Raw genomic sequence first — 16,369 nt, 5'->3', positions numbered from 1 at the left:
CCCTCCAAACACAGGGGCAAAAATCCACAAGTTTCCTGGTCGTGGATTTTGCTGCCCGGGGAGGCAGAGCTTTGAGCTGTAGCTCTGCCTTCATTTGCGTGAATTCACGCGTATCTCCGCCTTTCCCCCACCCCTCTCAGTGAAAGAAGGCTGAGAGGGGCGGGGAGAGGCGGCGATCAGCTCTGATTGATGGGAGTAGAGGCAGAGCTACAGCCCAAAGCTCTGCCTCTACTAGAAAGCGCCCCCCCTACATTGGCCTGGGGATTTGGGGGGGGGTTAAACACAGCGTTCTGCCGTGGGATAGCAGTGTTTTAGATGGGGTAAAATTGTAGAAGGGGACTAATACAGTGGTCTGACAAGAAAAAATAGGGAAGTAGGTCTTGCCCTTACAAGCTTGTTTCAGGGCCTGTTTCCTCTGCTGCCGATTCGCAGCATTTCCCCGCATGAGATTTGGACAGAGAAACACAGCCTATCGAAATCATACTGCATAATTTTGCATCACGCATGTGATTTCCCATAGCCTTACATGGCATGGTTAGAGGAAATCACATGGGCACAAGCACTGTACTAAGTGCTGGCGTGCGATTATAAATGAACGCCGAGCTCGTGAAAATGGGTCCTTAGGCTTTTACAAGTAATTCTTACTGGTACTTCCAAGCTCTCCCTTTCCTTTATTAATGGTCTTTGTAGGATGGGCACAGCTACCTTGTTTGACAGTTTCTTAAAACCATATTGGCTGGACGTTAAGCTTTTGCTATCCTATCCTTTAACCAATACATCCCATTATTTTAATGGTGTGAGAGAGTTTGCAGGTCCTTCAATGGCTTGTTGGATGCATATGTGTGTGTATTCCTTTTATGTAAACGTTAAGAACCCCAGTTTCTCCCAGTCTAAATTGCAAGTTGAATGCATGAATTGTATGCTGGCATGCTGACATGCTGACTGGTATGAATGAAATAATACTAAGGAGGGAACCATTTTTCTTGGCAGTTTTTATTGCTGTGCATTGTGTTGCTGCAAGTGTAAGCTTTGAGTGCAGGACAGGGTTATTATTAAATTACACAAGGCAGGACTTTGCATATGGAAGATTACTTATTTTTGTTCTATTTTAATGACAAATATAATAATAGTTTCCTTAAATCATTACAAATCTGCCATTTTACATTTAGACATGGTACCTTAGACTTGAATTCATGTAGTAGTGGAAACACATCTTCATAGAATTTAATTTCACGAGCCATTTCATTGTATGCATCCCAATACTTCAGTTTATCACTCCAAATCTGACACTCGGACCAATACTGCTCAATCTAAAATTAACAAAACACTCTTATAACGATAATGAATTTACATATCTCTGGACAACCAAACTTAACTTTGGCTTTATAGGCTGGACTTCTAGCAAGAAAAAAATGATATAACTGGCAGAAATGTCAAATGGTAGGAAGTAATACAAGTAGTTCAAACACTGACTTCTCTATAAAAATCATGTGATCTCTTGACCCCTGTGGCTGCAGTGATTGGCCCAATGGATCATGTGATCTCTTAGCCAGTTAGGGCTCTCAGTGTCTCTCAATTATCACTATTACTGTTAGTAATAGTGATCACCAATAGAAAATAGTAAAAAAACAAGTGTTCATGGCCCTCCCCCAAGGTAGCAATGATTGGTACAAGGGATCATGGGGTCCCTGAACTAATCAGTTTGCCTGAAGGTCCATACCCACAATGTGATTTATTTTTTTGTGTGACCTTTTCACAGTGGTGACTTTTTTCACAACAAAAAATTGTTTTTGCAATATTGTGTAAAAATACGTCAAACAATGGTGATGTGCAGCGATCGCGACCTTCATTATGGATCACCGAGTGACTGATCGCTCAGAATCCCATTGCTTACTGTGATCATTTTACCATGATCATTTAAAGAATTGTTCGCTCCCTCATTACCCCGGTACTGAAAATGGATTGGGGAACGATCACTGGTCGTCGTAGATCCCTGAACCATCTTTACGTAGGTATTTAGCTTATATTTGAATGATGACTGTTACAGCCAGCAACAGTAATCATTCATAAAAACAAGTGACACTGTTATGCGAGGCTCTGTTAAAAAGTGTGTGTTGCATGTAGTGCTTTTCAATGGTGATTTGCACTAAGGAAAGTTTCTGCAAAACTACACGAATCGGTAGCTTAAAAAACACCCACTTTTGAATATGCCTGATTGTTAGCTTTCTATAATGTGACCTTTTTCCAATGTCCTGAGGTTATGCAACTAAAGAATGGCGCTGTAACATTTAGTGCAAAAAAAAAAAATGCCTGCAAAAAAGTCATAGGCGCACCTTGAGAATAATGTAATGGCTTGCTGTGCATAGAGTTTGTTATGAAATGATTTATATATATGACCTCATTTTAATTATATGATAATACATTTTGATGTGTCTAATAGCTTGGACCTCTGTTACATAAAAAATAGTTAGGGACAAACACAATCCATCATGGAAAAAAAAATCAAGTTTCAGCAAAACTACAGAATTTGGTAGCTAAACCACTTGCCGACCGCCCCCAGCCGATGGGCGACGGCAAAGACTGGGCCTAAACGACCGCAATACGCCCATCGGCGGAGGCGGCGGCAGGCGTGGTTATGCGGCGATTGCGTCATTCGTGACGCGATCAGCCGCCGGCGACTGGCTCCGCCCCCTTCGCGCTGTTACCCGCCGGCCGTTCGGAAGCGTGTTACTAGCACCCGGATCGCCGCATGTAACATGTATAATAGGCTTTGTAGTGTATACAAAGCCTATTATACCGGCTGCCTCCTGCCCTGGTGGTCCCAGTGTCCGAGGGACCACCAGGGCAGGCTGCAGCCACCCTAGTCTGCAACCAAGCACACTGATTTCCCCCCCCCATCCCCCTGATCACCCACAGCACCCCTCAGACCCCCCCCTGCCCACCCCCCAGACCACTGTTAGCACCCAATCACCCCCCCTAATCACCCATCAATCACTCCCTGTCACTTTCTGTCAACGCTATTTTTTTTTAACACTAAACTGCCCCCTGCTCCCTCCTGATCACCCCCCACCCCTCAGATTCTCCCCAGACCCCCCCCCCGACTCCCCCCCCCCGTGTACTGTATGCATCTATCCCCCCTGATCACCTGCCAATCACCCATCAATCAGCCCCTAACCTGCCCCTTGCGGGCAATCTGATCACCCACCCACACCAATAGATCACCCGCAGATCTGACATCAGATCACCTCCCAAGTGCAGTGTTTACACCTGTTCTCTACCCTAAACACCCACTAATTACCCATCAATCACCCCCTATCACCACCTGTCACTGTTACCCATCAGAATAGACCCTAATCTGCCCCTTGCGGGCACCCAATCACCCGCCCCACACGCTCAGATTGCCCTCAGACCCCCCCCCCCCCCTTATCAATTCGCCAGTGCATTATTCACATCTGTTCTTCCCTGTAATGACCCACTAATCACCTGTCAATCACCTGTCAATCACCCATCAATCACCCCCTGTCACTGCCACCCATCAATCACCCCCTGTCACTGCCACCCATCAATCAGCCCCTAACCTGCCCCTTGCGGGCAATCTGATCACCCACCCACACCATCAGATTGCCCCAGACCTACCCTCAGATCACCTCCAAAGTGCATTGTTTACATCTGTTCTGGCATCGTATAACCCACTGATCACCCATCAATCAGCCCCTGTCACTGATACCCATCAGATTAGACCCCTATCTGCCCCTAGGGCACCAAATCACCCGCCCACACCCTCAGAACGCCCTCAGACCCCAGCCCTGATCACCTCGCCAGTGCATTGCTTTCATCTATTTCCCCCCTCTAATCACACCTTGAGACACCCATCAATCACCTCCTGTCACCACCTGTCACCCCCTAGCACACCTACCCATCAGATCAGGCCCTAAGTTGCCCCGTGTGGGCTCTTGATCACTCGGCCAAACCCTCAGACCCCCCTCAGACCCCCTTCCGATCACCTCCCCAGTGCATTGATTGCATCTATTTTCCCCTCTAACCACCCCCTGAGACACCCATCAATCACCTCCTGTCACCGCCCTAGCACTCCTATCCATCAGATCAGGCCCAATACAACCTGTCATCTAAGAGGCCACCCTGCTTATGACCGGTTCCACAAAATTTGCCCCCTCATAGACCACCTGTCATCAAAATTTGCAGATGCTTATACCCCTGAACAGTCATTTTGAGAAATTTGGTTTCCAGACTACTCACGGTTTTGGGCCCGTAAAATGCCAGGGCAGTATAGGAACCCCACAAGTGACCCCATTTTAGAAAGAAGACACCCCAAGGTATTCTGTTAGGTGTATGATGAGTTCATAGAAGATTTTATTTTTTGTCACAAGTTAGCGGAAATTGATTTGTATTGTTTTTTTTTTTTCACAAAGTGTCATTTTCCGCTAACTTGTGACAAAAAAAAAATCTTCTATGAACTCACCATACTCCTAACAGAATACCTTGGGGGTTCTTCTTTCTAAAATGGGGTCACTTGTAGGGTTCCTATACTGCCCTGGCATTTTAGGGGCCCTAAACCGTGAGGAGTAGTCTAGAATCCAAATGCCTCAAAATTACCCGTGAATAGGACGTTAGGCCCCTTAGCGCACCTAGGTTGCAAAAAAGTTTCACACATGTGATATCGCCGTACTCAGAAGAAGTAGTATAATGTGTTTTGGGGTGTATTTTTATACATACCCATGCTGGGTGGGAGAAATCTCTCTGTAAATGGACAATTGTGTGTAGAAAAAATCAAACAATTGTCATTTACAGAGATATTTCTCCCACCCAGCATCTGTATGTGCAAAAAAAACACAAAACACATTATACTACTTCTCCTGAGTACGGCGGTACCACATGTGTGGCACTTTTTTGCACCTTAACTGCGCTAAGGGGCCCAAAGTCCAATGAGTACCTTTAGGATTTCACAGGTCATTTTGCGACATTTGGTTTCAAGACTACTCCTCACGGTTTAGGGCCCCTAAAATGCCAGGGCAGTATAGGAACCCCACAAATTACCCCATTTTAAAAAGAAGACACCCAAAGGTATTCCGTTAGGAGTATGGTGAGTTCATAGAAGATTTTATTTTTTGTCACAAGTTAGCGGAAAATCACACTTTGTGAAAAAACACAATTAAAATCAATTTCCGCTAACTTGTGACAAAAAAATAAATCTTCTATGAACTCACCATACTCCTAACTGAATACCTTGGGGTGTCTTCTTTCTAAAATGGGGTCATTTGCGGGGTTCCTATACTGCCCTGGCATTTTAGGGGCCCTAAACCGTGAGGAGTAGTCTTGAAACCAAATGTCGCAAAATGACCTGTGAAATCCTAAAGGTACTCATTGGACTTTGGGCCCCTTAGCACAGTTAGGGTGCAAAAAAGCAGGGACGGATCTAGGGGGAGGCAAGCGGGTCTCTTGCCCCAGGCGCAGTTTGTTGAATTCCTAAAAAGGCGGCAAAATGTGGATGGGAAATGGCAGTTTAGGCGCCAAAACCTGACCTTAGGCGCAACTTGGGGCAACTTGGTCTAGATACGTCCCTGCAAAAAAGTGCCACACATGTGGTATCTCCGTACTCAGGAGAAGTTGTATAATGTGTTTTGGTGTGTATTTTTACACATTTTTACACATACCCATGCTGAGTGGGAGAAATATCTCTGTGAATAGACAATTGTGTGTAAAAAAAATAAGAAATTGTCATTTACGGAGATATTTCCCCCACCCAGCATGGGTATGTGTAAAAATACACCCCAAAACACATTATACTACTTCTCCTGAGTACGGCAATACCACATGTGTGGCACTTTTTTGCAGCCTAACTGCTCTAAGGGGCCCAAAGTCCAATGAGCATCTTTAGGCTTTACAGGGGTGCTTACAATTAGGCCCCCCCAAAATGCCAGGACAGTGAACACACCCCACAAATGACCCCATTTTGGAAAGTAGACACTTCAAGGTATTCAGAGAGGACGTGAGTCCGTGGCAGATTTCATTTTTTTTTTGTCGCAAGTTAGAAGAAATGTAAACTTTTTTTTTTGTCACAAAGTGTCATTTTCCGCTAACTTGTGACAAAAAATAAAATCTTCTATGAACTCACCATGCCTCTCACTGAATACTTTGGATGTCTTCTTTCCAAAATGGGGTCATTTGGGGGGTATTTATACTATCCTGGAATTTTAGCACCTCATGAAACATGACAGGTGGTTAGAAAAGGCAGAGATGTTTCAAAATGGGAAAATTCACTTTTGGCACCATAGTTTGTAAACGCTATAACTTTTACCCAATCAAATAAATGTACACTGAATGTTTTTTTTTTTATCAAAGACATGTAGCAGAATAACTTTTGCGCTCAAATGTATAGGACATTTTACTTTATTTGAAAAATGTCAGCACCGAAAGTTAAAGTCATTTTTTTGACAAAATGTATGTCTTTTTTGATGAATATAATAAAAAGTAAAACTCGCAGCAGCAATCAAATAGCACCAAAAGAAAGCTGTATTAGTGACAAGAAAAGGAAGTAAAATTGATTTAGGTGGTAGGTTGTATGACCGAGCAATAAACCGTGAAAGCTGCAGTGGTCTGAATGGAAAAAAAGGCTCTGGTCCTTAAGGGGCGAAAAGACTGTGGTCCTCAAGTGGTTAATAAACACCCACTTTTAAATAGCCCTGGTTGTTAGCTTTCCATAATGGGGACATTTGTGACCCTTTTCTGCTGTCCGGAATATTTTGGGGCTAAGCAAATAAAGTATGGCACTAAAATACTGTGTGGAAAAAAATTGTTCTGTACAAAGTCACATGCACACTTCAGAGTTAGTGGACTGATAGATGCCCAACTAGCTATCAACTGAGAGATATGTGGTGTTATTTTAACTGTGATAAGTTGTAGAATAGATTTTATGGTGTTTTAGTGTTGAGGCCTATGTCACAGAATTTAAAATAGAATACATAATTTGTTACCTTAGGGATTCTTAGCTTTTTAAATATGTATGCCCTGAGGGTATATTACTGTTATTTTTGCAAATAAAGTCTTGCAATTATTGCTAGGGTACAATGAGAAAACGAAAAAAACAATATAGAAAAAATACACCTTTATTTCCATATAATATATTATCCTTATACATTGCACTAGGGGCATAATTAACCACTTCACCACTGAGGGGTTTTACCCCCTGACCACCAGAGCAATTTTCACCTTTCAGCGCTCCTTCCATTCATTCGTCTATAACTTTATTATTACTTATCCCAATGAAATGAACTATATCTTGTTTTTTTCGCCACCAATTAGGCTTTCTTTAGGTGGGACATTATGCCAAGAATTATTTTATTCTAAATGTGTTTTAATGGGGAAATAGGAAAAAATGTGGGAAAAAATTATTTTTCAGTTTTCGGCCATTATAGTTTTTAAATAAAGCATGCTACTGTAATTAAAACCCATGAAATGCATTAACCCATTTGTCCCGGTTATAAAACCATTTAAATTATGTCCCTATCACAATGTTTGGCGACAATATTTTATTTGGAAATAAAGGTGCATTTTTTTCAGTTTTGCATCCATCCCTAATTACAAGCCCGCAGTTTATAAAGTAACAATGTTATACCCTCTTGACATAAATATTTAAAAAGTTCAGTCCCTAAGGTAACTATTTATGTTTTTTTTTTTTATTGTATTTTTTTTTTTTAATTACAAAAAAAAAATAAAAATTGGGGAGTGTGGGAGGTAATGAGTTAATTTATTGTGTAAATGTAATGTTTGTGTATGTAAAATGCTTTTAGGGTGTAGTTTACTATTTGGCCACAAGATGGCCACAGAGTGTTTGTTTACATGCGACCTGTAAGCGTCCGGAAGGACGCTTACAGGAAGCAGGAGGAGGCTGGGAGATTCACAATGATCTCGCTGTTTCTGAAAGAAGCAGCAGATCATTGCGGGGGCTAGATCAACGAACGGGAATGGATTTTCCCGTTCATTGATCTCCGGGCGAGCGGGTGGCGGCGTGCACAAGCGGTGGGTGCGCGCGGACAGCGGCGGTAGCGCGGAAGGTACGGATTTCTCCATCCCTGGTTTTTTAGGGGGGAAAAAAGGGACGGAGAAATTCGTACCGCCGGGGGTAAAGTGGTTAAAAATGTTAGGCTAATTTGGACAAATTTAAAACTACAGTGGATGAAAATGGAGAAATTGTGTATTTTTTCATTTTTTTTCCTCTTTTTGCCTTTAAAATGCATAGAGAATAAAATAATTACAAAAAAAAATCACCCCCAAAAGCATAATTTGTGGTAAAAAAAACAAGATTTAGATAATTTAGGTGTGATAAGTAGTGATAACATTATTGGCAAATGAATGGGAGGAGCGCTGAAAGGTGAAAATTGCTTGACACTGAAGGATGAAATGAGTAAGAATGTAAATCACGGCGAGGAAAGACTCTACAATGGGCAAACACTGACTGAATAATTTATAAAGTAATATTGTAAAAAATAAGCTATTTTATTAAGTTTTATTCAGTAAGGTTATTTTTTGACATTTCACTGTAGTATACACAGAGCTGAAGAGGGCCCACTGTAAAATTTGTATTTGAGACCATGCCTCTGTAGCTACACCACCATTTCTATAATAATAATAATAATAAAACAGTCAAAAAGAAGATAGTATTTCCACACCTCCTGATTACTTATTGTTAGATTAACTTCAGCCCACAGTGTGTTCCTGAACCTTTGATCAAAGTCAATGAATTTCTGAAAGAGGATGTATAGTGTTCCAAGTAGCTGCAGATCCTGAAAATAAAACAGCATCAGTAAGGAACAATGCAAATGTAAAGCAACTGGATATTCAAATAAACGATAAGCAAATTAAAAGTAAAAAAAAGTCAGTGTTCTAACATGATTTTAAAGTACACTATTTTTGTTTTAACACAATTTTAAAGTACACAATTTTTATTTCTTATACTTCTACTATACCTTTCCAGTCCTGTCCAACTCTGGGAATTTCTTTGGAACTAAATTGAATAATTTTTGCACTGAATTCAGAGTTTTCCTCTTAGCATCATATACCAGGTATCTAAGGGGAGGAAATGCATGAGTGTATTACAAGCCTGCAAAAAACATTAACATCATAGTCAGCATAACTAACTTGAGCTTAGTGTTGAATTGCTTTGAATCACTGCTATTACTCTGATCCCTGTTATTACCCGAGTCTTCAGTAATCCGTCATACATTCCTTCTTCTAATCCCCTTTCCCACATTTTTCTATTTGAAGGTAATTAGAATTTCAAATACCACTTAACAAATGCCAGCATTTTTCTGTCTGAACCATAACATTTCCACTCACATCATTGTATCTAAATACTATAGCTAGATCTACTACATTATATACCCTAGATAACTATAACAAAGTTCCCACGTTTTATAGAGGAAGTTACAGTTTCTCAGGAATAACAGAGTTTCTTTTAGTTAACAGATTCCACATGTTATACAATGGAAGTCCCTGGCAATGATAAAAATGTAAAGGTGCCCATTAAGGTACAATTTTTGTGAACTATCGTATTTTCAAACGTATTGTGTGAAAACAGAGAAGCTGATGGGCCCATGGGCATAACAATCACCCCTGTGACCTGTGCCATTGCAGGGGGGCCTGGAGGATTTGAGGAACCCTCCTCTTTCCTCTCCCCATCCGCAAGTGCAGCCAATTAGCAAAAAAAAACCCTCCCCGTTTGCTCACAATAACTGTCCCCACCACTTCCTCCCACCATGCACAGTAGCAAGTAATGGGAGCGGGTGTAATTTTTTTCTGGCTTTCAGACACAGCTTCACAGCAGAACAGTCCCTGCTGCCATTCGCCGGCTCCCGATCATGTGACCCTCATAGGGTTCAGGGACCAAGTGCTATCATTTTTTCAGGGGGGCTTATTAAGTCTAGTTATGCCCCAATCGATCCTGAACAATCACATTATCGATCACATCCTTCAAAGAAATTATCATTCCACTTGGTGGATTTTTTCATAGACATGATCATAACTGGTAGAGATATGATCTCAAGTTTGTTTAGTGGTGTGGCTCGATTAAATGCGATCTCTTCTTCTAATCTCAATGATCTTATTGAAAATATGATGACTTGCTAAAAATTGTACTGTTAATAGGCACCTTTAGGTAGATACTCACTTCTCATTGAAGTCATGCAAGCGAGACACAGCTTCCTCTGGCCTCACTCCAGGTGCTGCTGGACCTTGTGTATCGAAACGGTTACGAAACTGGATAACCTCTACAACAAAACTCTTTGATAAAGGCATGAAAATTAGACTTTTATTCCAACTTGTCAACTTTTAAATTGTCTCTTAACACTTTTCACTTGCACTCACCTTGGTTTAATGTCATTTATTACTTGTTCTTCTTTCTCAATCACTTACAATAGTTATGCATCACCTTTTTTATCAGTAGATTAAATAACACTCAGCTTGAAACTGGCCCAATCAAATGCAGTTGCTGCAAATTTTGATTGGCCTGATTCCAACTAGCATGCAATTTAGCGGTACATTAAATTTGCATGCATGTTGGAAAAATGTGCTTATTATCTTATTAGCAATCAGTAAACATAAGTTGTCCCTGATTAATCTCTGACTGCAGGAGACAAAAGGCTAATTTACAGCAGACAGCTTCTATGTGCAAGTTTATGCAATAGAATGTTCTTAACTGAAAACCCTCTGATTGAACTGGATAATAAATTATGATAGGAAATTGTGATGTTCACAAAGTGAGCTGATGGTTCTACTCTCTTTGACACTGATGGATTGTACTTTATCCCAGATGAGCACCTGCAACTGCATAGCCTGTGAGCCCTCCTATATGCAACTTGAGCTATAATATATATAAAAGCTATGAAATGTTTGACACTCTGGTGCTGGTCATTGTGTGACGAACACTGAAGTTAGTCAGTGTGTGCCTAGCTGACTGGAGCACTGCACAGAGGAATGTCTGGAGGGTGTGCCGTTCACTCCTGGTTTGCATTTCTACTTTATGCAGTACTGTACTTTGTATTACGGTAAATATGTTTCTCTAAAGTGTTTTTGGTTTATGGAAGTAATCATCTGAGTTTCCATAAATCCTTATGTGGACATTTGCTTTGAAATAAGAGTGTTTTGGATTACAAGCATGACTCCTAGATGGGTTATACTCGCAAACCAAGGTTTTACTGTATAGGCAATGAGAAGTTGGAAAACTGCCAAGGACAACAACAGTGTCAGAGGTACAAGAAGGCGATGGGGAACAGTGTTTTCATGATTACTACCATTCAAAGCATCTATAGAAGTGACTATTAAAAGCACTGGACCAATAAAGAGCTAAAACTGCAGTTATGGAATGGTCTTACGGGCCCCTCTAACCCAAGGGCCCCGATGCGGTCGCAACCTCTGCAACCCCTATTGCTACGCCACTGCAGGTTTCTAATTTTCTGATTGTATTTTATGCCACACTGTTTCTGTGGTTTAAGACACAATAACGTATACTTCCTATGTTTATTAGCAATACAGCTAAGCCCACATTTTTTAAAAAAATATTTTCAATATTATGCTACAAATGTGCAGTTTCAATACAGTACTAAGATCCAACCTCCACCTGCAAATTAGCGGCCCTTTTTGGAGCCTATTTACAAAGAGTGATCTGAAAACCCAGGTTCATTTTTGTTGTTTTCTACATTTTAAAATCTGGTTGCCACTTTTTAAAAAGGGTTACCAGATTTATCCAACAATCTTTTCAGTGCCATACCACGTTCAGTGCATGCAAAGCACAAACTATGACTTTAAAGGGTCCCTTGTCTAAGAAAAAAATACCTGGGGCTTCTTCCATAGCCCCATAAACTCTCAACTTTTCAAGCCTCCTTTTTGTCTTAGTTCTCTCATTCAAAGCTCTGACTGAACCCAGTCACAGCAAGGGCGCATGCCTTGTCCCCCCATGTACCCCCATCCACTGCATTAGCTGTCCACAGCAGTGGGGAGCCTTCTTGATGTGTGGTTCAGAAGCATTTGTAAATGTGTATGCCCAGGACTTCTCCAAACAGCCATGGAAAAGCGTGAGTAGACAGAATATGCATGCTTCAGGCAATAGTGGAGGGGTTCAGTTCAAGTGTGCTTTAACCTCCCTGGCGTTCAATTGAGCTATTTTTTTTTAAAAAACTTGTTTTAAATCACGTAGCAAGCACTAGGCTAGCTACATGTGTCCCCCAATGGCCCCAGTGCTGTGTCCCGCCCCCGCTGGCTATATTTACCGCTCCGGGATCCTGCGAGAGCTGTAACTTCTTCTTTCAGCTTCGGTCATCGCTATGGCGACGATCGGACATGACGTCTGATGTCATGATGTCATGCGCTGTCCCTATCCTTGCCATAGTGATGCCTGGTGGTGATGGAAGAGGCTGTGCCAATCGCGTCGATCAGGGGGAACCGGCGGCAATCGGGCAACACATGTAGCTAGCCAAGTGCTAGCAACATGATGTACAAAAAGTTTTTGGTTTTTTTTATCTCCCTGGGCCATGCTATCCCCTCCGGCGGTAATGGACGAGCTGAGCTCGTCCATACCGCTCAGGACGTTAAAGCTCAATTAAACCCAAAAGTGACCAGGGAAATTCTTAAAGCAATCATGCTTACTAATGGAAATTGTAGTAATTCAATGCAAATAGTAATAAAATGCGCTGACACTAAATGTAGGCAGGGTTGCATACTAAAGCTCTGTCCTCCACCTGTGCACCGGTACCATACAGTAATCCTGTTCAGGCATGAAGGTCAGCCACCAGGGAGTTAAATAAAGCTTGGATTTTATGAGAAATCCCCCGATGCCCGATCTTCTTGCCTGAAGTAAATTATAGTATTAACTGAACTTTTTAGAAAAAAAGTTTAAAAATTTGTTTAATATTGAAATTATCAGTTGTACATATATATAGTTAACTGATAACAGAAAACACATTCTTACCTTAACTTGCTTGTCAAGTTCCTGCTTAAATATATATTGCTTTTCCTTCAACAGGTTCTGCTTTACCTGTGACAACATCAATTCACATTAGAGCCATCAATACTCATCAGAATGATCTCCCAGGTTATTTATTTTCATTTATTTCAACATTTTTGTTAGCATAGGGTCAGTGATGTAACTACAGATCTTTAGGATACATAAGGGCTCTTTCACATTAGGGCAGATTTTCTGCGTTTCAACGCAAAGGGTAAAGTTTGCGTTACCCAAGGTGAAATGAAAGTCCATAGACTTTCATTTTAGCTTTCACATATAACGCAGCCTTTTTGTGCGTTGCGTTACACTGCACCCAGGCGTAGTTTTTCGGCCGACGCTAGCTTTATGCGTTTTAATGTTAGTCAAAGTAAAACGCACACTATGCGCGTTTTTAATCCGTTAACGCATGCAATCAGTCCCAGAATGCAACAGAGGAACAATGTAGAAAGTTGAAAGCTAAAAAAAAAAAAAAATTACCTGCGTTTTTTATGTGCTGTAACGCATTGAAAACGGATTAACAACGCACACTCACTGCAGTGCAACGCACATCAAAACGCATTAAAACGCATACAAGAAAACGTATGCTTTGAGCGTTCTCCAACGCAAGCTCTGATGTGAAAGAGCCCTAAGAAAAATGTTGAGGGGTCGTCCAGCCCTGGTCATACTAGAGTAAAGAAGACCTCCCTCTCCTCACTCCTCTCCTTCACACTCAAAAATGATTTTGTAGAGGACTTATCTCTATATGCCTTGTGGGCTTATCATGCCTGTCCTCTAGTGTTGTGAAAACTATTATGTTAAATATATGCTATCTTTGGCAGTGCTGTTTGTTTTGTTTCATACAGCCACATGTAGGTCCCAATATAACATGTGAAAGGCTGTGAAATCCCCTGCGGGATCAATTAGCAGAAAGCTTCTCCACAGCTTATCCCAATAGTTACCCTTCTATGTTTTGATTTTTTTAGTTCAAATCTCAGCCCCCCAGATAACCCCACATAACAAATAGCTGTTCAAGTCCCATTTCCCACACAGCCCTCCTCTCTGCACTCTGGTGGCTGTATGGAATGAATTGACTATACTGACATCATTGCCATCACAAAGAAGCATTAATAGTAAAATTATTTTCATATTATAACCTACTAATTCAGGTTTTCCAGCAGCCAAACTACTTTTAGGCAGTTTTGGTGCTTGTTTTCAGCAATACATTAAGGCTAGATTCACAGTGGGACGTTGCATTTTGATGCCACGTTAAAGTCGCACCGCAAGCTTACAACGCAACGCGCCCAAAAAGTGGCAACGCATCGTTACCGTCCTATACAGCAGATACAGTAAAAAATACAGGCAATGAAAAGTATGCTTCCAAGTCATTACTGAGCATGTGCAAACAGTCCAACGCAGCTAATAACATGTATAACGCACTGCATGCAGTACTTTTACTTAACGTGCAACGTTAGACACCAATGCAATGTGTGCACTGTGAACAGCGCATTGATTTTTCATTGCAGTGAGTTATTCTGCGTTAAATGTTGTTTTAACGCGCGACTTTAACATCCCACTGTGAACTTAGCCTAAGGGTAGTTAGAGTGACATCAAATAAGCTCTGATCGATAACAATAATGCAATACACTTGCATTACCAATGTCAGTCACTTTAAAATACTGCTAGGATTTACGAATACCATTTGTGTCTTTACTCTATACTATTTAAAGATATTTTAAGAACATACTGTATGTACACAGACAATTTAACTTCGTGTAACACCCAAACCAGCAACAATGTTCTTGTGTAAGGCTTTTGCAGTTATTGTTTTGATATAGACCTTTTCTGATTGGGAGGAATATAAAAAGGCATAATAATGATTTTAAAAGCCTGAAAGGCATAAGGGGGGACCTGCCAGTTTTAACCCAATGTAAACAATTTGCATAGCATTTGGCTTACAATGTAATATTTTAGTAATCTTAGTAATGCCTTGTCTAATTCAACATTTTTTAGCTTGAGCCACAAACCAGGCAAGGCCTAATGCTCAACTTCATACAAAATATAATTCATTTTTACAGCACTTCACTTACGACAGTAGTAAGGTCCATTAACTCTGTCCACTTAATTCTCAAATTTGCCACATCATCTACCTCTTCTCTCGGAATACGCAATTGATAGGACCTGTCAATTAAAAGCGGATTGTAGAAAGGTATATATTGGCGTATGTTGTGTAACCAGTATTTCATCCTACTGTTGTATATTGTGTTTTCATTCAGGAGTATAGCATTTTAACTTAACATTTAACATTGTTAATGAACAGCTATAAAATTATTCACCAACATTGATTTCTTGAAGTGAAATTCAACTCTAACTTGATCTAAGTCCCCATTAGAAAGACAGACGGCTTCTATTAGAAGCCACGATCTTTCTAAAGACAAAAATGTTTCAGGTCCTCCCTTCACTTCCTGTAGGCAAGAGCGCTTGCTTACAGAAAATTGACTGAGGCCATCTTGTGGCCTAATAGTAAAACTACTTCTACATACATTTTTTTAAAATAAACCCACAAACAATTACATTTAAAATTAACTGTTTACTTCCCACACTCCCAAAAAAATACCCAAATACATTTTTTTATCAAAAAAAATTAAAATTAAAAAAACATAAATAGTTACCTAAGGGGCTAAACTTTTTAATATGCACGTCAAGAGTGTATATTACTATTGTTTTTTTTTTTTTAATTACAAGCTTGTAAATAGTGATGGATGCTAAACTGAAAAAATGCACCTTTATTTCCAAACAAAATATTGGGGCCATACATACATACCTTCTAGATTGTAAGCTACCCTCTAGATTGTAACATCTCAAGAGCAGGGATTGTAAGCTCACAAGGGCAGGGACCTCCTCCTAGTGTTTCTCATACTGCTGTAATTTTAACATATGCAGATGTACTAACTACACATCAACTATATATGCATTTGTATTTCTACTATTCAATGTCATGACTGTATGTCTTGTATTTCCTATGTATATTTGTTCCCCATTATTTGTTTTGTACAATGTACAGCGCTACGGAAGATGTTGGAGCTATATAAATAAAAATTAATAATAATACATTGTGATAGGGACATCATTTAAATGGTGTAATAACCGGGACAAGTGGGCAAATAAAATATGTGGGGTTTTAATTATGGTAGCATGTATTATTTAAAGCTATACTGGCCAAAAACTGAGAAATAATGAATTTTTTCAATTTTTTCTTAATATTCCCATTAAAATGCATTTAGAAAAAAATAATTCTTATCAAAATATACCACCCAAAGAAAGCCTAATTAGTGGGGGGGAAATCAAGATATAGATCAATTCATTGTGATAAGTAGTGAT

The 16,369-nt window shown here is 40.4% G+C and overlaps 1 protein-coding gene and 1 long non-coding RNA gene across 4 annotated transcripts in view; one reads left to right on the top strand and one right to left on the bottom strand.

Moving 5' to 3' along the window:
• Positions 1–16,369, bottom strand: part of LOC137571837 (uncharacterized) — a 330,761-nt gene that overhangs the window by 202,011 nt on the left and 112,381 nt on the right. For all 3 annotated transcript variants that reach the window (XM_068281532.1, XM_068281533.1, XM_068281534.1), the window contains exons 28-33: positions 15,079–15,169; positions 12,980–13,045; positions 10,184–10,296; positions 8,985–9,084; positions 8,688–8,801; positions 1,179–1,310 (exon numbers count right to left, since the gene is read on the bottom strand). In XM_068281532.1, the coding sequence (XP_068137633.1) occupies positions 1,179–1,310; positions 8,688–8,801; positions 8,985–9,084; positions 10,184–10,296; positions 12,980–13,045; positions 15,079–15,169 (616 nt within the window). The remainder of the gene's footprint in view (positions 1–1,178; positions 1,311–8,687; positions 8,802–8,984; positions 9,085–10,183; positions 10,297–12,979; positions 13,046–15,078; positions 15,170–16,369) is intronic.
• The window catches only part of LOC137571838 (uncharacterized), a 68,051-nt gene continuing 64,714 nt past the window's right edge, over positions 13,033–16,369 (top strand). Inside the window, exon 1 of the long non-coding RNA XR_011031452.1 lies at positions 13,033–13,102. This is a non-coding gene — a long non-coding RNA (uncharacterized lncRNA). The remainder of the gene's footprint in view (positions 13,103–16,369) is intronic.

This window comes from Hyperolius riggenbachi, chromosome 4, assembly GCF_040937935.1.
Source record: "Hyperolius riggenbachi isolate aHypRig1 chromosome 4, aHypRig1.pri, whole genome shotgun sequence".
Classification (NCBI taxonomy): Eukaryota; Metazoa; Chordata; class Amphibia; order Anura; family Hyperoliidae; genus Hyperolius; species Hyperolius riggenbachi.
Note: the sequence above shows the minus strand (reverse complement) of the source record. Positions and strands in the feature narration are given on the sequence as shown.